Source organism: Toxotes jaculatrix, chromosome 16 (assembly GCF_017976425.1).
Source record: "Toxotes jaculatrix isolate fToxJac2 chromosome 16, fToxJac2.pri, whole genome shotgun sequence".
Lineage (NCBI taxonomy): Eukaryota > Metazoa > Chordata > Actinopteri > Toxotidae > Toxotes > Toxotes jaculatrix.
This window is the reverse complement of record NC_054409.1, coordinates 22,780,161-22,800,828: the sequence shown is the minus strand read 5'-3', so window position 1 is coordinate 22,800,828 and position 20,668 is coordinate 22,780,161. Positions and strand designations below refer to the sequence as shown.

The 20,668-nt window shown below is 42.2% G+C and overlaps 3 protein-coding genes across 7 annotated transcripts; all 3 read left to right on the top strand.

Moving 5' to 3' along the window:
* The first annotated feature begins 606 nt into the window (after nucleotides 1-606).
* dtwd2 (DTW domain containing 2) lies at nucleotides 607-4,415 on the top strand. The gene is made up of 6 exons (XM_041058164.1): nucleotides 607-813; nucleotides 1,049-1,139; nucleotides 1,328-1,422; nucleotides 1,539-1,737; nucleotides 2,455-2,583; nucleotides 2,912-4,415. The coding sequence occupies exons 1-6, from the start codon at nucleotides 647-649 to the stop codon at nucleotides 3,089-3,091; spliced, it is 861 nt and encodes a 286-aa protein (XP_040914098.1). The 5' UTR covers nucleotides 607-646; the 3' UTR covers nucleotides 3,092-4,415.
* A 328-nt stretch (nucleotides 4,416-4,743) lies between these two features.
* Nucleotides 4,744-13,528, top strand: LOC121195550 (nucleolysin TIA-1-like). 3 transcript variants are annotated; one of them, XM_041059090.1, is made up of 12 exons: nucleotides 4,744-4,936; nucleotides 6,404-6,500; nucleotides 7,104-7,202; nucleotides 9,171-9,225; nucleotides 9,332-9,419; nucleotides 9,794-9,869; nucleotides 10,032-10,137; nucleotides 10,227-10,325; nucleotides 10,412-10,496; nucleotides 10,611-10,749; nucleotides 10,907-11,052; nucleotides 11,412-13,528. In XM_041059090.1, exons 1-12 carry the CDS (start codon nucleotides 4,911-4,913, stop codon nucleotides 11,548-11,550), a joined length of 1,155 nt encoding a protein of 384 aa, XP_040915024.1. In that variant the 5' UTR covers nucleotides 4,744-4,910; the 3' UTR covers nucleotides 11,551-13,528. The 3 variants fall into 3 exon arrangements, with proteins under 3 accessions (XP_040915024.1, XP_040915022.1, XP_040915025.1); XM_041059088.1 differs by having other exon boundaries at nucleotides 10,904-11,052; XM_041059091.1 differs by lacking the exon at nucleotides 4,744-4,936 and having other exon boundaries at nucleotides 7,104-7,197; nucleotides 10,904-11,052.
* Nucleotides 13,529-14,055: 527 nt separating this feature from the next.
* Nucleotides 14,056-19,362, top strand: c16h2orf42 (chromosome 16 C2orf42 homolog). 3 transcript variants are annotated; one of them, XM_041059791.1, is made up of 9 exons: nucleotides 14,056-14,149; nucleotides 14,927-16,068; nucleotides 16,462-16,581; nucleotides 16,735-16,836; nucleotides 17,469-17,573; nucleotides 17,758-17,865; nucleotides 17,978-18,078; nucleotides 18,338-18,500; nucleotides 18,590-19,362. In XM_041059791.1, the coding sequence occupies exons 1-9, from the start codon at nucleotides 14,079-14,081 to the stop codon at nucleotides 18,829-18,831; spliced, it is 2,154 nt and encodes a 717-aa protein (XP_040915725.1). In that variant the 5' UTR covers nucleotides 14,056-14,078; the 3' UTR covers nucleotides 18,832-19,362. The 3 variants fall into 3 exon arrangements, with proteins under 3 accessions (XP_040915725.1, XP_040915726.1, XP_040915724.1); XM_041059792.1 differs by lacking the exon at nucleotides 16,735-16,836; XM_041059790.1 differs by having other exon boundaries at nucleotides 16,462-16,836.
* The last annotated feature ends 1,306 nt before the right edge of the window (nucleotides 19,363-20,668 follow it).

The following is a 20,668-nucleotide window of genomic DNA, read 5'->3' as shown; positions in this document are numbered from 1 at the left end:
ACACACACACACACACACACACATTTTGTTTTATGGCGTATGTTCACCTGTTCTGTTCTGGATTTGGCGACACCCAGTGTTATAAATACGGACGTCCATGTTTTCTGAACTTTTAACAGACATCTTTAATCCTCCACATCAACAGGTGGCAGCTGTGAGTTGATGGCTTAACAACAACTCACCTAAACGAGTCTCAGTGCCATAGAAATACAGTCAATAGAGCGGATGTGCCAATTTTGTAACTAAGTAAAATAGTATTATAGTATAATACCAAAGTAAAGTATACAAGTAAATTTGTATATAAGTACAGTACTTGATTTTTATTAATTATAATATTAATTATAATTATATTTTAATTATATTTCACCGCTGTTGTTTTTTTTTTTAAAGCTAATTAAGAAGGCTAACATACCATTGAAATATCTTTTAGCTATCACTGTACCTGGTGCTTTAGCTATATGATATAAAGAGGAGGATATAAAACATAAAGACGGGAAATGAAATGACTTTCTAATGTATTATAATGACTATCACTGTAACCTGGCTCTCAGCCTGTCTAGTCTAGTTGGTGTATTTCTATGTCCGGAGTCTCTGGTCGGCGCTGTGTTTGAGTACTTGGATAAGTTAGCATTCTGCTAACTCCGCGATGGACAACGGTGTCCCCGGCTTTGGCTCGTCGGTCGCCGCGGAAGAAAACGGACCGGCAGCCTGCGACGGGTCCTCGATGGAGGACGGCCTAGTCGACGCTTTCGGAGACCTGGCTGCTCTCCCGGTTGAGGTCGGCGAGAGAAGACCGACGTGTCCACGGTGCCGGTGAGCTGAATCAAAGCGAAGCTAACGCTACATAGCTAGCAGGGTTAGAGTGGCTGGTTGGACAGATTCCCCTCACCTCCACCTCCTCCTCAAATAAGTGGCATGCTTTAATGAGGGATCAGGTTTATGTCGTTACAGAAAAGCGCATCACCAGCTGAAACAGAGTGATGGGGCTATGGGCTGGGAACTAACTGGGATATCACAGCCTCACGTCTTCAACTTTCCTCCCATGTAGTCGCCCTCAGAAGGTGTGTCTCTGTCCTTTTCTTCCACCACAACCCCTGGAGGTCTCCACATGTCTGTACGTAGTGCAGCATCCCGCAGAGGTGAGTTGATAAAGGTCTAAAATGATCGTGTATGTAATAACAACAGTGGAGGAAAGATTTCAGATTATAATTTTTTAAAGGGAATACTGTAGTGTAAAAACACTCCAAAGCCAACAGGTTGACTCCAAAACATTTGGTTAACATAATCTGATTGATCACAAATTTGTGCTTGTTGTTTGTGCTTCCAGGAGAGCAGAGTACTACGCACAGTGCCTCTACTTGCTGCTTGTTTGCCACAAGGAAAATGCAATGTCATAGTTGGAAGAAGATTCAATGAGGAAAAGTAAGGAGTGTTTTTTGTTTTGTTTTTTTTGCAACACACTGATTTCTTAGCATCACACCACTGTCACTTAATCCGCAAATATATTTGGTTTTTGTCTCCGTCTCCTCTCCACTCAGGCACCCAGAGCTGGCTGCAGTGTGTCGGGACAGCAGGACGCTGATCTTGTACCCAGGCCCCAAATCCCAGAACCTGGAGGAGTTGGTGAAATACCAAGAAGTAGGCACTGTAAAACATAACGTCATCATCATAGACGGCACCTGGAGCCAGGCTAAAAACATGTTCCTCAAAAACAGCTTGTTCCAAATCCCTAAACAGGTGCGTATACTGTAACTGTGCCATCACAGTAAAAAGAGGATGAGGTTTGGGGTGAGGAGAATGGGGAAGAGTTTGAAAGCTTTTGTCACACAGGCCACTTGTGCTTAGAGCAGTTGTACAGTTTTTTTTGTTGTTGTTTTTTTGTCAGGCATACAGCAGAAGACCAGCTGGTGTATCTGTTTATAATGCAGACAACCAAACACATGTTCTGAGTGGTTTTCCACCACAACATCAGGAAACAGTTGTAGGAGTTGGTTAAGTTTCTTTGAAGCTGCAGACTGTCGCTCTCTAACAGTTGTGGTCGGGACAAACCTCTGTGACAAATGCCCTGGGCTTCCTGCGGCTGCTTCACAATGAAAACCACCCCATGTTTGGTTGGTTTAAAACTTTTGATGTGAAGCAGCAGCTGTAGGAAGTTCTCTGTTGGCATTAGCAGTAACTTAACACAGCTCTAACATGACTGTGGGTAGGGAACAGTAAACAATGAGGTTGATAGTGTTGAGATTAAATTAAAAACCTCACCACAAACAACAATAACTACTGTGTAGAGGGTTATGTGTAGGATGTAAATATCATGAACGGCTGTTGCTGAAAAAAAGAAGACCATGAATGGTATTAAAAGGCATTTGGATTCATCACAACTTTAATACATAAAGGTTATTACCAACAGAGCTTACATCACTTACTCTATTGATCGCCTCTGCTTTGGTTCACCAGGTGCAGCTCAACAGGACTCTGTCCAGTCAGTACGTGATCCGCACACAGCCCTCCAACATCTGTCTGTCCACGCTGGAATGTGCTGCTGTCGCCCTGTCCGTCCTGGAGCAGAATGACGACATCCAAGAGGTGACGTGGTGTCATTATTGTGAATGAGGTTGAGAACCGCTGCTTTCCAAGAGCACTCTACCGATTTGACATGGCTCTCCTGTACCACTGTCAGACTCACCTTGAGCCCTGATATTTTTAGCCTGTATTTATTTTAATTGGCAATTTGATGCCATTAAATGTTTGCAGAATTAGCTACTAGCAGCTCTTGTTTGCAATGTATCCATGAATGTACAAAGAACTATTAGCAGATTATTTAGATACTGAAGAAATGGATGTAAAGTCATATTATCACATGTCATTTGTCACTGAATCTGCTGACTCCTCCGTTTGTCATTTGTTTGTCCAGGTTCTGCTGAGGCCCCTGAAAGCCCTGTGCTCCTTCCAGCTGCAGCACGGTGCTCAGATTCATCACAGCAAGGAGCATCTACTGAAGAACGGCATGTACGACAAACCCATGCCCAAGAACAAGCGCAAGATAAAGAGGATGGAAAAACTTGTTACTGACCACAACATCTGCCCAAGATGAAGGAGGGACTGAGCGGAGAAAAGAGGCCCTGACTCACCTCTGTATTCTCTGCACAGGACTGTATCATCAGCATGTAGCAGCGTCAGAGTACAGTCATGGAAACCACTAAACTTTTTTTTTTTTTTTTCTGATAGTTGCTGGAAGCTGGAAAATGTAATTTATGTATTTGTCATTAATTTTGAATAAATTAATGACAAATTAAAGCTACAGTTGAAGTGTCCTAGTGTGACAATAAATCAGGTTTCTGACCTTCGTGGTTTTAAAAACAGTTTACATACTTCCTTCTTGCATTTTATAAACACTACGGTGGTTGTGTTGTAAATGACTGTGTATGGCTGCAGCTGGACAAATCTAGAAGGGCTGATTTCACTGATGTTTTTTTAAAGAGCAAAATCTTTCATTTAGATAAATTACTAAATATTTGTAACAATAACACACTAACACCCAGGCGATTTTACATGAAACCACCAAAGACACAGACGCACCGTAGGGAAAAAACTGATAGCAATTTAAAATTGTTTTATACTGTAATATAAAGTCTCTATTGTTAGCAGTGTGGTTTGGTACTTTTAAATATACATTGAGCAGTGTATCTGCGGTCTTAAAGGTCTTAAAAAGCACTGAATTCAGGTTCCTCAAGAAAGGTCTTAGAAGGTACAAAAAAAGTGTTAAATATTTAGTCCTCCGTATTATGCAAAAAAAAAAATCTATAGAATTATACCATTAGTTATTATTGTTATATACTGCTGGGAAGTGCTGGAAAACTTAATATATTAATAATTCTAAGGAGTATTGTCCTACTGGTTTCCCATCAAACTTTTATAATATATTTTATTTTCATTTTTGGTCTTTATGACGTATCACATTTGCCATTTCATAAAGCGTAAGCCTAAACTCAGTTTATGTGTTTAATTGCACTTTAATCCTTTGTCACATTATTTAAATCAGTTCCAAATACTGAGAACTGAATCAAACGATTTATATCTGCAAGAAAATGTACTAATGTTTAAGTCATTTTTACAGTGCACAGAAAGCAAACACACACATACCATCGGATCCAAACTGTGATGTGATGGAGAGCCACACTGTTCCATTTCCTGTACAGTTCTGTCAAAATAATGTCACATCTCAAGCTGTTTTTTGTTCTGATAAAATGCTTTCAAGAAGGGAAAGTGTTGTTTGTTTTACTGTGTAACATGAGTCACCTACATGTTTCTGCAGGTCTTGTATGTTTCCCTGGCAGCTCATTAAATGCATTTTCGGGGTAAAAGAAAGTTCTTAGGGCTATTTAACACAAAAGGAAACAGTCTTGCACGTAGAAGACCATGTGTTTATTAATCTTTTGTCTTCAGTATAATTCAAACGTGAACAAAAATCTGAATTTATTGGTTGATTACATTTTGTATTATTAACCTGAATCTGCAAAATAACTGCTAATGAAAGTTATCAAATAAATGTAGTAGAGTAAAAAGTTAAACGGTTCCTTCTGAAATGTAAAACTGCATAAAATGGAAATACTGAAAGTACAAGTACCTTTACTATAGTACGTGTAGTACTTGAATACTTACTGGTCAGTATTTTGTAACGTGCCCAGAAGTTGCCTCTCGCCGAACTATTGCGCATGCGAGTTTCGTGTCAGCCCCGGCCGCTCCGCCATCTTTGTCGGCTGCCCCATTGTTCACCGTGGAGACAACAGCGGCGGCAAATCAGTTCATACTGCGCAATAAAATAACTTGACGGTGTCACAGGCAGCTGCCCGCGACAGTCGTGGATTTTCTCTCAGGGTTGCGACTTGTTCTCGGCCAGCAAGTTCAACAGAATGGACGATGACCAGCCCAAAACCCTGTAAGTGTGTGTGTGTGCGTGCGTGTGTGTCTGCGTTACCGTTAGCTAACCACTAGTATTCGTCACGTAACAGTCAGTGGCAGCTAGTTTCCCAAACCGAACTCCGTTCACGAAACGTTCTTTTCTCTAGCATGGGGAGGTTGGACCTCTAAACGCATTAAAAAGCCCACATTTTCGTGTTTTATTCGGTAGACGCAACCTAACACAACTTGAAACGCACTGAAATTACCCGACTCTTGGTAAATTCTGCAAATTGTTTGTCATCGCAGCGGGGTTAACGCTAGCTAGCTAATTCCAGAAAAATCTCAATCTCAATAACGCGTCGCTTCACGCTGCTGGTTTGATGAAACCAGTTGTAAAAGATGATTTGTTATTTAAGTAAATTCTCGTTGTGTTTCTGTTGTGTTTTGTCCATGTGAAATAGGGAAAAAATGACTCGCAGAGATTAGCCAAATGTATCAGACACGGACGACGAGCAGAAGAACGTTAAACTACCACTTTTTTCAATGGAGTTTGGCGTATCTTCACCTCCTTAACGTTACTTGGAGGATAGAATCATTATTGCCTAGGCCTAGAAACATATTTGCATGGGTGGTTTTGTTACCAGCAATCTCGCTTAATGTTAAATAGGCTAATGCTGATGTTCATTTTGCTTTTCGGTTATTTTTATTACCTGCCTGAGATTAACTTAATTCTATTTAAAGCCAGCAGGGAGGTAAGGCAAGGTCAGTAGCTGAGATTTCAATAATAATACTTGTCCCTAGCGGCAGGCTATATCTGGTTTAAGAGCTGATTATTATATACAGAATAATTTGCCATAAACAGCCTTGAGATTTCATTGTCTTGAGACTTTTGCCTTTACTTGTACATAAAAGGTGGACGTGTAATGATTGTATGCCAGACTGTAAGCTCTTTTCAAGCATGAAATTTACATATTGCTGGGTGCAGGTAGGTTTTTTTTATTGCTCTTAATTTATTTGTGTGTGCCTGGTTTTGGCATTTACACATATACTGGTTTCTCATGATTAAACTCCACAAAAGGTCATATTGAATGTAGGGCTTATGTTAATTTCTGATTTAACCTGAGGGTTATTTTCTCAGTTGTTTTATTGCTTTGTCTCTGAAATGCCAGAAAATTCAGGTTTCCTGTTTTGTCTGACCAACAGTTAAAAATCCAAAGATATTAAGTTTGTGACCATGTATGACAAAGAAAAGCATCAAATCCTCACATTTGTGAAGATAGGAACAGCAAGCACGGGGTATTTTTGCTTTAAAGATTACAAATGATAATTCAATTATTCACATGTAGCTGTACACATCTAAAAAACAATCTGAAAACTCTGTTCCAGACTAGTCACATATTATAAATTCGCTCTTATCTCCCAGGCTGGGTTTTCAAACATAGTGACAGTATTAGTAATTAGCAGTGTGTGCTTTCTGTCCATGTTTGTTTATGTTTGTGTTTAGGTATGTGGGGAATCTGTCCCGGGACGTGACAGAGGCCCTCATCTTGGAGCTGTTTGGCCAGATTGGGCCCTGCAAGAGCTGTAAAATGATAGTAGATGTGAGTTCATTAATCATCTTTTTTCTTACGTGAGAAAATGCTAAAACTCTCCAGTGACAGCGTTCCTTCTGAGAATTCAGAGATAAACCCCTTGCTTCCCGCCCTTGCAATCTGGTTTAGTCACTTGCTTCCTCAGATTTTTCCTCCTGTTGATCCACAGCTGTTTTTTCGAGTGGCAGAGCCCGACCAATACAGAAGTTTTCCCGGCCGATGCCGTTTATATTTGGAGGTTTAATATTAACAGTGTATTGGCTGATATTTATTTTCAACATATGCTCATAACACAGACGAAGATTTTTGACGAGGATCCCCTGCTTTTAGTGACTGAGGGGGGCACAGGGAGTGTCTGAATCAGTTTTCGCTGTCACTTCAAGTGTGTTTCTGCTGGTTTAATAATCCCTCTCATATGACCAGTTCAAGCCAGCTTTGCTTTCTTTAATTTTTTTTCTTTTATCTGCAGTTAGCTTAAATCGGACTGCTGGCGTATCTGTCTGACTTTGTCCAGCAGTATCACTGTCTCTTGTTTTAAATGACTATGTTATACTTGTACGACTTGTATCGTAGCCACAGCGACTTACTCTTTGTGTTTCCTGTGCACTCCAGACAGCAGGTCATGACCCGTACTGCTTTGTGGAGTTCTATGAGCATAGACATGCCACTGCCACAATCGCAGCCATGAATGGTCGGAAAATACTGGGTAAGGTAAGCTATCATATCTCCTGGGTGAGTCAACTAGGGCAAGGCTGGGCGGGCAGGGTAAAAGTGAAGCGGCTGGGAAAACTTGCATCTTATTAAACCTTATCTTACTTCCCTCTTCCACTTCACTTAATTTGTTTTATTCCCCCGTTCACATTATTCCTCTGTGCACGGGGGAATGATGTGGGGTGGGAACAACAGACACTGATCTCTGCGATCTTGCTGCTCTGAGGAATCCCTAAAAATATAAAATCTAAATACTCAACTGAGTCAGATGTTGGTTTTGTTTATAACAGTTTCCTGGTTTCTTGCCTTCATTTGTGGTATTAACACATTCTGTGTAGAAAAAGCCATCAAGTGATTGTCTCAGATTAAAAACATGGAAGACATCATGTCAACCAGAGTAATCGGTCATTTAAGTGTGTGCTGCCTTTAGTTGTGTTTTTCCCCTCACAGTGGGTGTAGAGGACTAAAAGATTGTATAAAAGCGTATTTGCTTTATTCTTCTATGAAAGGAAAAGAAAAGTAAGTTTTAAACTTTCAACAGTAACATTCAGACTAATGATTATTAAATCTTGACATCATTTGTGACTTGATTTACACCCATCCTCATGTTTTGCACAAGAAATGAATATTTCAGTAATATTGATTTTAGCAGTATTGCCATAGTCACTTAGTATCTCATTGATATAATTAATTATAATGTAATGTATGTGCATACAAAAAAGCACAAGTTTTCCATTTTTGCATCCTGTTTTACCTTCCAGGACCTTTTTTATTCTCAGTAATTGATAATGATTATTGTCATTATCAATCTGTCAAAAAAAAAAAATTCAATCAATCGTTTGGTCTGTAACGTCAGAAATTTGTGAAAAAGACATAGTTGATGTATTCAGGTGTCTCGTTTGGGCCCGATGACAAACCCCTTAAAGCCCATGTCCAGGTGTACCTAATAATAAACTGGTGTATAAACCGTACATGCATTCAGACACTGAGCAAAGCACACTTATAAACACACACAGGTCAGCAGGACTAAAGCAGTTTCTCCCATTAAGTTGCTTCTATATATATTTTTCACTATATATTTACTTATCTTTGTTCCAACCCATTTATGTCAGTAAGGGAAGGCATTGTGCAGACTGTTCCAACAAATACTTAACAAGCTTTCACGTGCAGGGTTTTTTCTTCAGATTTTTGTATGAGATTACATTACAGGTGACACTAATGAACTGAAACAGTGCTGTTTGAGTTTTTTTTTATTTTAATTGTCACTTCATGCTCCATGCTGTCTCTGTCTTAATGAAGATTTTCCTTGAGTAGTTTGCCATCTGTGTATGAGTTAATTTAACGTGGCCCCGCTGTGTAATCATGCTACATGTGACATTCTTTGATCTACTTTAATTGATGCTCTTCTGTCCCCCTACATCTTTACTGCTGTGTGTTCTTTTGCAAAGTTATTTCCACATAGAATCCACATAAGAGCAACTTCAAGAAAAATACATTCAGTTGAAAATATTTTATCCTCAACAGGTATTGAAGGACCATTTGAGGAGTATAACAAGTTCGTAAAAATCACTTGTTTGTAAGTCCCTTGTTATTTGGACCTTACTTCCTTCAGTTTTGCTCCAAATTTTTACTAGACTGAGAGTGAAATGTTCCTGATTATGAAGGTGAAATCTTGATATCCCTTGATATTCTCCACTGTATTTTACTGTTTTATTAATTAATGCAAAGGTATGTAAAACTAGATAATGATCAGTTTGTTGTGGTTGGTTTTAAGAACCCAAGTGTGGCATACAGAGATCACCTTATTTTAAAAAAGAAAAAGTTCTCATTCGCAAAATATGACCTAAGTAAAAGTGGTGTGTGACAAAACCTCTAATCAAAGAAAAAGCACCTTCCTGGCCTCTGAAAGCAAACTTCACGCCTCACCTTCTTCCTCTTCCTCGCTCTCTGCATCTGTCTCTCTTACAGGAGGTCAAGGTCAACTGGGCCACGACGCCAACCAGCCAAAAGAAAGACACAAGCAGTAAGTAGTTCACCTGAATGTTGTTTTTTTTTTTTTTTTAATTAAACTGTTATTTCTGTGTTACATGAATGATTATATAAATTACAATGTGTTTTTTTTTTTCCAGGTCACTTCCATGTCTTTGTCGGGGATCTAAGTCCTGAAATTACCACAGATGACATAAAAGCAGCTTTTGCTCCATTTGGGAAAATATCGTAAGTGTGTTATTGTGTCTCGAAGTACCTTCCAACTTCTCAGCTCTGTCTGCGGCTGTCAGCCCCGAGCCGTTTGGTTTCCACTTAAGACGTTAATATTGTTATTAAAATACTGATGTTCTCTTCCAATCAATCGTTTTGTTTTGAGTCTGATCTCTGCCTTTAGTTTATTTAGAACATACAGTATTATATCATAACAGTTGGTACTATTCAGCGTATATCTGCATCTAAACCTTCCATATATAAAACTTAAAACTGTCCCAGTTAACAAGAAGAGGTGAAACATCATTATTGAAGAACTTGGTGAATAACAACACAAATTAATCACATGATGAAATGCATTGTTTTGCAAACTGTGTTTTATTTGTTGACAGGGATTGTCGAGTGGTGAAAGACATGGCCACAGGTAAATCTAAAGGCTATGGCTTTGTCTCCTTCTTCAACAAATGGGTAAGTGTGTCAGTGGTGTCTGTATGTTAGAGCACTGAGAAAACATGAGCACGTTCTCACTGTGGGCTTAGCTGAGGCCAGAGTTCACAGTGACGTGTTTTGTATTTGGTGTCGTTGACCCAGGAGTTTGTACCGTGTGTGTGTCCTCCTCTGTATAATCAGGATGCTGAGAATGCCATACAGCAGATGGGAGGACAGTGGCTGGGAGGCAGGCAGATCAGAACCAACTGGGCCACAAGGAAGCCTGCTCCGAAATCTACCAACGAAAGTAAGTTCACAGTGGCAGAAACCCTGTAGGTTTAAATATACTGAGGATAATCTACAGCAGATTAAAACGTGCTCTGTCTTTTCTTTCAGCAACCAATACCAAACAGCTGTCTTTTGATGAGGTGGTGAACCAGTCCAGCCCCAGCAACTGCACCGTCTACTGTGGAGGAGTCACAACAGGTCTCACAGGTGAGTCGTGGGTTGTTTGTCCATGAGATGAAGCTGCGGGTTGAGAAGCACCGCATCAAATATTAACAGTCTTCCCTTGTTCATAGAGCAAATTATGAGACAGACCTTCTCACCTTTCGGCCAAATAATGGAAATCCGTGTTTTCCCAGACAAAGGCTACTCCTTTGTGAGGTGAGATGACTCTGTGATTTTTTGTTTCTAGCTATTTCCTTGATGCCATGAATATATAAACCATATATCTATACTGGATGACTTGATATTAATCAGTCTAATTTCTGTGCGCAGGTTCAACTCCCATGAAGCAGCAGCTCACGCCATTGTTTCTGTCAATGGCACGTCCATAGAGGGCTATGTTGTTAAGTGTTACTGGGGCAAAGAAACAACAGACATGGTTAGCCCCATCCAGCAGGCACAGATGCCACAGGTATGACCAAGGATTATCCCCAACGCAGGACTCCTGACGTTAGATTAAATTCCTGCTGGTGGTCTGCTGTAGTGCTTGTTCATTTGACTTTATTGCTGTGTGATGCCGGCGCCATTTGATATTCCGGCTCCTAAAATATTATTCTGCATGTCAGCAGAACGCGGTGAGCTTCGCAGCGCAGCCCTACAGTCAGTGGGGTCAGTGGTACAGCAACACGCCACAGATTGGTCAGTATGTGCCCAATGGATGGCAGGTGCCGAGCTACGGAGTCTACGGACAGACCTGGGATCAGCAGGGCTACAAGTGAGTACCAGGGGCGACGTGGCATCAGAGACTTTCACAGACATTAGTATTTTTCATGCAACCATCTGTTTCTTTTACCCCCCGCGACCTGTTTTTCTCTTAGTTGCTGGGGGGGTGTTCCACTCAGCTAACAGGACTCCTCGCTCCTCCTCCTCAAGTCTTAGCTCCCTTGTGATTCTGATTTAGTTTTAGTCTTACTCTTTTGATGAAAACATATATTAGTTTTAAAACGAAAGCCATTTTAGTGTAGTTTTGCCAGTAACACATTTTTAATCCCAGTTTATTTTTATGTCATCTTGAATGGAAACCAGTCTGACTCCCATTCGTCCTAACTGTGTTGCTTCTGTGTGCTGTTGCAGTCATTTACACGCCGGTGCTGGATGGACAGGGGTGGGCGCCGTGAGCAACGGAGGCATGGTAGAACCCGGGCAGGGAGTCAACGGGACGATGCTAACCAACCAGACCGGCATGAGCACCGCCGGCTACCACACCCACTGATCACCGATCACAGTAGCCCTCTCTCTAAGCCTCTGAGGTCACAAGGATGATATCTGCTGGGGAAGGAGTGCATTAGATGTGCTCTCTCTGTCTGTTACCACACAAAAAAAAACGATTCTCTTGTTAGACAGGCCGGTACGTCATTTTATCAGCCTTACCAGCCCATAACCTCACCTACTGCCCAAATCTGCAAGAAAACTGTCCACTCCAGAACACCTAAAACACTGTTCAAACAGCTACTGCTAATGCACCGAGCATTCCTGGGCCCCATTTTATTATTTGGTGTATTTTTCTAATGCCTGCAGACAACACGGCCAAATGTAGATTATACGTCATCCGGATATTTCTAGCACAGCCACAGTTTAGTTTAAAAGGAAGAAACTATTGAAATCTAAAGTAAAACACCAGGTTTTGTTTGTTTTCAGCCCCTCAGAGCCAAAGAGCAAGGGCAAGAGTTTTATACCAATGTTTAACAATCATACAGGGAGGAGAGGCGAGCAGCTTCGCCACACGAAGTACTCAGTAGTCCATAGTAATGCAACGCAGCCACAAGACGCGTGTGGAGTCGGGGGTGTGGTTTTTATTTTATTTTTCTCTCAATTGGAAACATCTCGCTCTCGCTGTTGGTCTGTCCACCTGTTGCTATAGTGAAACACGAGTCCAGGCAAGTTCTCAGGGTGTTGTAAAGTCATTCTGTGAAATGTAGGGAATCACTGAGTAGAAGTAGGCAGGTTGAGGGAAAGCAGATACCACAAAACAAGTTTTTTTTTTTTTTGTTTTTTGTTTTTTTTTCCAAACGCTCCTTCACTTCATCTCCCTGAATGGACTGAACAGACTGAGTGTCCAGTCTGTGGATAAGAAATGTGTGTGTGTGTGTGTGTGTGCGCTTATGTGTGTGCATGAACTGATGCTTTTACACACAAGACAATGTCCAGTTCATCTTCCCCTGAAACAGAAAGGATGACGCCTCCTTTTTTTTTTTTTTTGCTACAGATATAATAGACTAGGTGTCATTTTCTTTCTTCTTTCTTTTCTTTTCTTTCTTTTTTTTTGTTTTGAACAACTTTAAATGGTGACATTGTGTAAAGAGCTTTTGCCTTTTTTTTTCTCCTTTCCTTTCAGGACTGTCTTATAAAGAAACGTTGCAGTGACACCATCGAATCATGTGACACGTGAAACCTTTTATGTTTGTTTATAAAGCGTTGAGTGGCTGTCAACTGTCAACTTTATTTTTTAAATTAGATTTTCAATATCTCAAATAATCCAATTGCAGGGATTACTGCCACTCTTATCTTACTTATAGGCAGATAAATATTGCACAAACACTTAAGGTTATCTTTTCTCAAAATTTGAAATACTAGGGTTTTTTTTTTTGTTTTTAAATGTTTTTGCATTCCACCTTCTTTTATAATTTCATTTGGAAGTCTGTTTTAATGTAAATAACCAAACAGTCTGTTCAATTGTACTGAATCTGTATAAAGACAACGTGTTAATAAAGGAAGCGTGCTTGCTTCTGGTTGGGGCAATGGATTCCAGAAACAGCTGTTTGGCGGTAGCATCCCTGTCCAGTGCTGGTCCGTGTACAGTAGAGACAGTGCAACATTTGATTCTTCCAGAGGCTTGGAGGACAAGCAGCATTGCTATGCAATGCAAAAGCCTTTAGATTGACAAGTACTACATAATTTAAGTTATTCTGTTTTAAACCTGAGTAATGATTGTTTTTGTAGATTAAGAAACAACCTTACGAGGATCAGATTTTTGCACTGTGGCCACCGTTATTTTAATATAGTTGAAAAATCCGTTGTGTTGCCTTATTATCAGTGAGTTACTTTTAATTTAACCAAAAAAAAATCATCAGAGAGTAGGCGGTGCCTAAGAATGTTTTCAGCCTATGTTTTGGCGAGGGAAGTTCTGTTGATGCTTCAGTAACATGGTTTGTGTTTTTGCTTTGTCCCATTAAAATGCTGATGCTTAAAACAGCTCACATTCACGCTGTTTGCTTCTGATCTTTAAAAGCCGGGTAGGAACACGACTTTTATTTACAGCTCACATCTGTGAAGGCAGAGGCGTCTCTCTGCCACAGAGAGACAAAACAGTCACGAAAAAATGCAAACCACCACAAACAGAGTAAGTGTCCACATACTTACAGTCTGGACTGTAAGTATGTGGACACCCTGCTCGTCACGTTTATAGTTTTCACAGTGTTTTAAAGTGATAATCTGGAGTCCAAATACTCCCACGACCCAAAATATTTAAACTCTAAATTATTTTTAAACAGTTTTAAATGATTGTTTTCTCTAAACTTCTTTATTGTGAAGAATCACTTTGTTTTTTGGCTTCAGTTTGATTTCTTTCCTTCTGCAAACTCAGGCTTCGGTGTGTGTGTGCGCGCGCCCGTTTGAACTACATCTCCCGTCATCCACCGCCCGCCCCTCCCCCTCCTTCTTACTTCCTCCCGCACGTGATCGTCTCCGGCCAATGGGGAGTGTCGTTACAGGCGCAATGCGGCTGTCTGGATGTAAGGAGGAATGGCGACGGTCGAGGCGGTTTTTGGAGGCCAGAGTCGAGCTGGATTTGACCAAAGAGAAGCGGATCGCAGGTAGTTTCAGGATTTGATTTCAGAAACACGCACGGCTCGGATCGTGTGTGAGTCAGGCGGCGTGTTTACTGTGAGGAGGTGCAAGGATGTAAAACGGATGCATGTCGTTTTAAAACAGATTGTCAACAAAACTTAGGAAGGCAGTGTGGTTTTAATTAAAGTTGAACAATTTAACTAATTTAAAAATATATTAATGTTCAACTTTATTATTTTTTTACTGCAGGAAATTAAGTTTACATGCAGGCATTAACACACAGGCTCAGTGAACACTGATCACAATGATAATTAATAATCAAGGACATAAAAGCAATTAACATTCAGTATAAGTAACAGTGGTGGAAAGTAATTTACTCGTGTGCAGTACTTAAGGACAGTTTTGATGAGCTTTACTTGAGTATTTCCATTTTATTCTACTTTACACTCCAACATTTCACAGTCAAATATTGTACTTTTTATTAGACTTCATTTAAAATTGAAATTTAATAAGCAAAACGTGATTATCTAATAAAATATAACACATCATTGCAGATTTTTATACAGTTAGGGCTACAAATAATGATTATTTTAATTATCAGTGAATCTGCAGATAAACTGATTATTTGTTTTGTCTAAAAAATGTCAGAAAACATTTTCTCATCCTTGACAGACCACGGCATTAAAGAACCACTGACATATCAGTGCATTAATACTAATGATCCAATAATATAACATGAAAGTGGCCATTCTGAATAATGAGTTCTTTGTTTCTTGTGTGTTTCCTTCTCCCTCCTTGTCAAGGTCTGAATCTCCTCACTTCCTGCTAAACTCTGAGAGACAGAGTCTCAGAATGGAGACTGAGGTAACAGTGTCCTCCTCATCGAGCCTGGTCTCGTCCTCCGCCCCCCAGACCTCGACCACTCAGGCCAACCTGGTGGCCAAACAGCGAGACAGCAGAAAGGCCGCGTCCACGACTCCCGCCTTTCTCTCCAACCTGGGGAGGGCCACCCTGCGGGGCATTCGCAAGTGTCCTCAGTGCGGCGTCTACAACGGCACCCGCGGGCTCAGCTGCAAGAACAAGGCCTGTGGGGTGTCCCTGAGAAATGCCTCGGCAGGAGGCAAAAGCAGCAAGAAATGCGCAGTGGAGGTGGTGAAAGTGATAATAGACAGTGAGGAGAGAGGAGGGAAAGAGCGCGAGGGAGGAGGGGTCCTGGGTGGCGGATCAGGTGGAGGAGTCCAGGTGTTTTCAGTGTGTCACAGAGGAAGAGGAGCCACAGCTACACAGCTTGGCTTCGTTGAACTCGTGCCCACTGACACTGCTATAGCCACCGGCGACGGCGCCACCCTGCTAACCCGGATCAACCTGGGCCGCTGCTTTTTGCCCTCTTGCCGACAGGGTCAAAGGTCAAATCAGGGCGAGGCGGAATCAGCGACGGCCGGTTCCAAGCAGTCCTCCGACAGCCTCTGCATCCACATCAAACAAGCCATCGAGTGTCAGAGCCGTGCAACGCCGCTGACCTTAAAGAGCTCCGTCCTGGAGGGTTTGCAGGCCTCCATCCAGGCCAGGGAGGAGCTGTGGCGGCTGGCCACGGAGTCTCCGGGGCCCCTGGTTCAGCGCGTTTCAAAAGACACCCTGGTGGTGAAGTGCCACACAGACTCCCATCATCCTCTGGGCCTGCTGCATCTCACTGTCGGTGCAGGTGGACTGTCCGAGGTCTCAAAGAGCGAGAGAAGGGGCAGAGAGACGCAGCAGCACAGCGTTTTCCACTGTGCCTGTCAGGTGAGCGGCAGAAGAAACAAACCTGGCACTGATGGAGCAGGTGGAGCCACCAGCTCGGCCGCACCGCAGCCCTGCCTTCACTTCTACGCCTGCGTGTGTGCCTTTGCAAGCGACGAGAAACTGGCTTCAGAGTTTGCTGCTTTCATCAACTACACCCCCAGTGGTACAGTAACTGAGCCTGATTTTTTCTGTCAGTTTTAAAGGGATAGTTTGACATTTTGGGAAATTTGCTTATTTGTGTTCTTGGCCAAGAAATAAATCCGCAGCAAAGCCCTCACAGAACCATAACTAGTCATTTTTATGCTTTAGTTTTTGCAGTGTACTTACAGAGAAGGGTAAAAGTAAAGTGAGGATGCTTCAGAAAATAATGCAGTAAAACCTAAATCTGGGTCTGAAAGGGTTAACCCTGTTCCCAGTGATGCTAAGCTAAGCTAATCATCTTGTGGCTCTATTCTCAGCAAGAGAGCAATAAGCATATTTCCCAAAACTGTGCCTTTTATGCATCGCTCGGTTCAGTAAGACCTGTTTCTTCTGTCTCCATGTTTTTTCCTCTCAGGGGTGCAGCAGCAAAATGCTTCCAGTAGAATAACTGGTCCCAGTGAGAAGCCTCTGCAGGCCGAACCAGTCAACTCCCATCACAAAGCAAAGAAACTTCGCCTGGATGAATCTCTCTCTGGTGGTTTCATCCTAACACCTCCTGAAAGATTTATCACAAAGCATTTGTCTCTCATTAATGCAGGACGCGTTTGTCTGAGTCGTCCACTGTCCTTCCTTCTCATTCTGTCTTATCTTTCCCAACCTGTCGTTCTTTTAATTTCCTGCCCCTCAGTGGCCTCTGCCTCTGGGGTGGGGACAGAGGGAGTGTCAGCCTCCGGCCTGAGGAAAGCTGGTCAGAGGAAAGCCCCTGGTGCTGGTGGGCTGAAGGCTCCAGGTGCTGCCTCCCTCCCTGCCTGTCCCGCTCCCCGTCTTTTCCTCCTCATCGCTCTTTTCTGCCTAAATCTCTCTGTCTGTTAAAGAGCCTTTCATCGTCTTAGACATCTGGCTCTGTCTTTATCATTCCTCTGTCTAATCCCGCAGCACTAATCCTGATCCACTGTCGAAAAGAACAGGGTCGCAGTGGGGTTGGACACTGAGCATATTTTAGCTTTTAATTTGCGACTGACAAAACCAGGATAAGTGCAGGTCTTCAAAAGTCATTGAAAAGCACTGATTTCAGTTTCCTGCAGGAAAAAGAAAAACTTATAAAGGTATTAAGAAGTCTTAATATTTTTTCTAGCCCTTTGTAGGGAATCATTTTAGTTATAAAATGTTTTTGGCTGGAAAATTCCAAATAATTCTGTTTCAGACCTCAGAGGTTTCATACTTGCATGACCATGAAACATTACGTTGCATGTGTGTTTTTATGAGAAAGGTTTTAAAAAGTCTTACGTTTAACCTACAGAAACCCTGAAAACATTTCCAGGCCTTTAAATTCATATTGAGAGGCAAAACCTCACAGACTTCTGGACTAAATATCTTGCTGTCGTGCTGTTTGGTCCTCTGATCTTTGTGTATGCGTCTCAGGGAGCAACCAGGCTGTGGACGAGCGCACGGTGACGCTGGGTTTCCATCAGTGGCTGGCCAGTGTCACAGAGAGGATCCACCAGACCATGCACTACCAGTTTGATGGTGAAGCTAAAACATATTTACTATAAATCAGTTCAACAGATTCGATCATCTCCTGGTCATTTTTCAGTCTTTCTTGTCGAGCGTTAGAGGAGGAAGGTTTTGGTCGTAATTTTATCATATGTCTTTGTTTCTCTGTGGGATGTGTTTGCTGAACCTGTGGACTTTGATCGTGTCTATCCACCAGGGAAACCTCAGCCTCTGGTGTACCACGTTCCCCAGGAGTTCTTCAACGCTCTGCAGCATCGCCTGTCGCTCGGATCGAAGAAGAGGAGACTGCCCAACTTCACAACAGGTGGGCAAACGTATTCACTATTTTATTGGTGCTTTTACTCAAGAACAGGATCTGAATTCTACTTCCTCCACCGGACAAAGCAAATGTGTCTGTCTTTGTCTCTTTGTGTCAGCGTTTGTGAGAAATGACGGACTTCCTCTCGGCTCTTTCTCCAAATACACCTGGCACATCACCAACCCGATGCAGGTCAAACGCATCTTCGACACTGCAGAGGTAAACGCTCGCCCTGGGTTTTGCCTCTCAGGCTCTACACAGGCCTACCTAGTGTTGAAACAGCTTCAGAGATGTGTTGATGCAACTGCTCAGTCTTATTGGAGGCTTCTGTATTTAAGCTTTTTGGCCAGACAGCTCTGCGCTCACTTCCTGAATAAGCAGGTGTTCCTAATAAAGTGCTCTGTGAGTGTATATGTGTATAAACCTACACTCTTCTTATCCCTTTGTCTCTCCCTCCACCTCGTCGTCTGCCCACCAGTTGCCTCTGGAGCTCTCTCAGAGTTTTGTAAAAAACGCTGACGGCTCTTATTCACGCTTTCACTGTCCCGAGCCTCCGCCTGAGCCCGAGATACCAGAGGGATACAGGACAGATCGGCCGCAGGCCATACGACCCATGGAGCTCCGCACCTTCCTCAAAGTCGGTGAGTGGCCGCTCTCGGCCCGTGATGGCACCTAGAAGTCGTTCTGCAGAGCTGTGCGCACTCACGCCATTGTTCTGTGTCTCTGCCAGGACCGGGCACGGCGGACCAGAAGGAGGCCAGTCCGTTCGTGATCGAGTGGATCCCGGACGTTCTCCCTCGCTGTCAGATGGGGGAGCTCAGGATCAGCTTCGAATTTGGCCACCAGCAGAGCGGGCAGCCGGAGTACTGTGACACCATGGGTGCGGCGGAGAGAGGAGGAGGTCGTAACAAGTCGGACTCCACCCAATCCAAACACACCAAGGCTGTCGAAATCCTTCAGGTGGTTGTCTAATGTCCCCTCCGTCCTCCCCTGTGTCCCCAGTCCCATTCTTATTAACATCTGCAGTGACTGATTTTAACTGCAGCCCTTTCTCACTCACATGTTTCTGATATAGACATGTACAGTATGTGACTCAGCCATAAATCTGTGTTACATTATGCAGGGTCTGGATAATCAATGGCCACGTTCCACGTATTGATCAACAGTATTTTCAAACATGTTTCTCCTCGTTGGCTGTGATTTTCCCTAATATTAAATATGCACACTCACTGTAAAATAAATAAATAAATAAAGGAAGTATATTTTTGAAAGAAATATATATTTTTATAGCTAATAAACAAAACACTTTTGTCCAACACAGATAAAACAACTAGTTCAGAGCATTTTAAAAACAATGTAAGCATAAATAGAAATGGACGTATTCACTGAATCCCATTTTTCCTAACTTTTCCTAAAGGTATGAAAACCTGTGTGTTTAAACTTTCAAAACAAGCTTTTTGTTTTGCTATGTAAACATTAAGAAAATAAAACACATTAAATGGATGAAAGCGTCTCTTTGCTGTGCAGTAGTGGAAAATATACTGAATATTTCCATTTAATTTTACTTTATATTTCTGCTCCACTACATTTATCTGTCAGCCGTTGTTTCCTAAAGATAAACATTCAACATAAAAAACATATGCTAAGCTTATAAAATCCAACTCATCGTTTAAGCTTTAACCAATTATTCCCAGCGCTTTTTAAACAAAAGGTGGCTCAGATGAGTCCTAACACATAACAGTGTAGTTGAGGCTCATCGTCATGCTCATGCCCATGTTACCAGCTGTAACCAGCAGGTGGAGCCATAAGCCTGCCTTCACCAACAGGGGACCGGCCTAACAAAGCTTTTCAAGGAAACACAAGTAGAGAAAGTGGAATATGTGAAAGGACTATTGAAACTGCCTTACTTTGAGGAAATCGGTGTAACCGGTGCATCGTTGTGCTTTGCTTCTGTGTCACAGAATGTACTGATTTGGAAGAAAATTAGGTGTATAACTGCATTTCATGATTTGGCTGGATCCGTCTCCTTCCCTTCTGGGCATCACAAAGCAGGAATTACACACTCGCTGTGAGATATATCACTGGAAACATCACACATGCTTCCAAAATGTGTCCAAATGTTCATGAATTAATTAAGATTACAAGTTAATGCCGTGAGAACATCACGCCAAATTATATGCACTGCTCAGAATAGCAGCTTGCACACTGTGTATCTGCATCAGGGGTGTAGGCGTATGAAAACAGTGCCAGCCCCCCGGCCCTCGTTCCTCCCTCACAGGCCCCCAGGACATGAGTGCGAGTACAGCCTCTGCCTGCGCAGGGGGCCCGGCTGCCAGACAGCTCTGAGCCACGCATTTAGCTGTTTATGTAGTCTGTCAGTCACAGAGACGGGAGACGCATCAATCCTCTCCTGGAAGGAATAGCGAGCACATTCTGACAGGGAGGCTTCCTCCGTCGCCCGAAAGATGTGTCATAGACAGAGACAGCGAAGGCCCACGAGGGGAAGGGCGAGAAGAGAGGGAGGGAAAAACTTGGAAACTGATTTGGAGGACTTAGGACCTGGTCGCACTAGAAAGTGCAATGAGATTTTATTTCATGTAGTTCTGTTTGAGTTTGTAGGGGAGGTCTTCGTACGAGCTTTAGCTTCCTACATCTCTTTCACAAGCTCTTGTTTACTTTGGATTAACAGACATTTGCAATAAACCAAGCTACTTTTATCTACAGCACATATATACTGTGTGTAGGTAAATGTATGTTTGTATATATGTGAGTGTCTTAGTGTACACATATATATTTATTATTAGTGTAT

Bases quoted from the DNA above. Each gene is read 5' to 3' on its own strand.
- c16h2orf42 (XM_041059790.1), top strand. From the start codon at position 14,079: ATGGCGACGGTCGAGGCGGTTTTTGGAGGCCAGAGTCGAGCTGGATTT. The intron at 16,069-16,461 runs GTACAGTAACTG...TTTTCCTCTCAG, and splicing joins CATCAACTACACCCCCAGTG to GGGTGCAGCAGCAAAATGCT. The intron at 17,866-17,977 runs GTGGGCAAACGT...TCTTTGTGTCAG, and splicing joins ACTGCCCAACTTCACAACAG to CGTTTGTGAGAAATGACGGA.
- LOC121195550 (XM_041059088.1), top strand. From the start codon at position 4,911: ATGGACGATGACCAGCCCAAAACCCT. The intron at 6,501-7,103 runs GTGAGTTCATTA...TGTGCACTCCAG, and splicing joins GCTGTAAAATGATAGTAGAT to ACAGCAGGTCATGACCCGTA. The intron at 10,326-10,411 runs GTGAGTCGTGGG...CCTTGTTCATAG, and splicing joins AGTCACAACAGGTCTCACAG to AGCAAATTATGAGACAGACC.
- dtwd2 (XM_041058164.1), top strand. From the start codon at position 647: ATGGACAACGGTGTCCCCGGCTTTGGCTCGTCGGTCGCCGCGGAAGAA. The intron at 1,140-1,327 runs GTGAGTTGATAA...TTGTGCTTCCAG, and splicing joins TAGTGCAGCATCCCGCAGAG to GAGAGCAGAGTACTACGCAC. The intron at 1,423-1,538 runs GTAAGGAGTGTT...CTCTCCACTCAG, and splicing joins AGAAGATTCAATGAGGAAAA to GCACCCAGAGCTGGCTGCAG.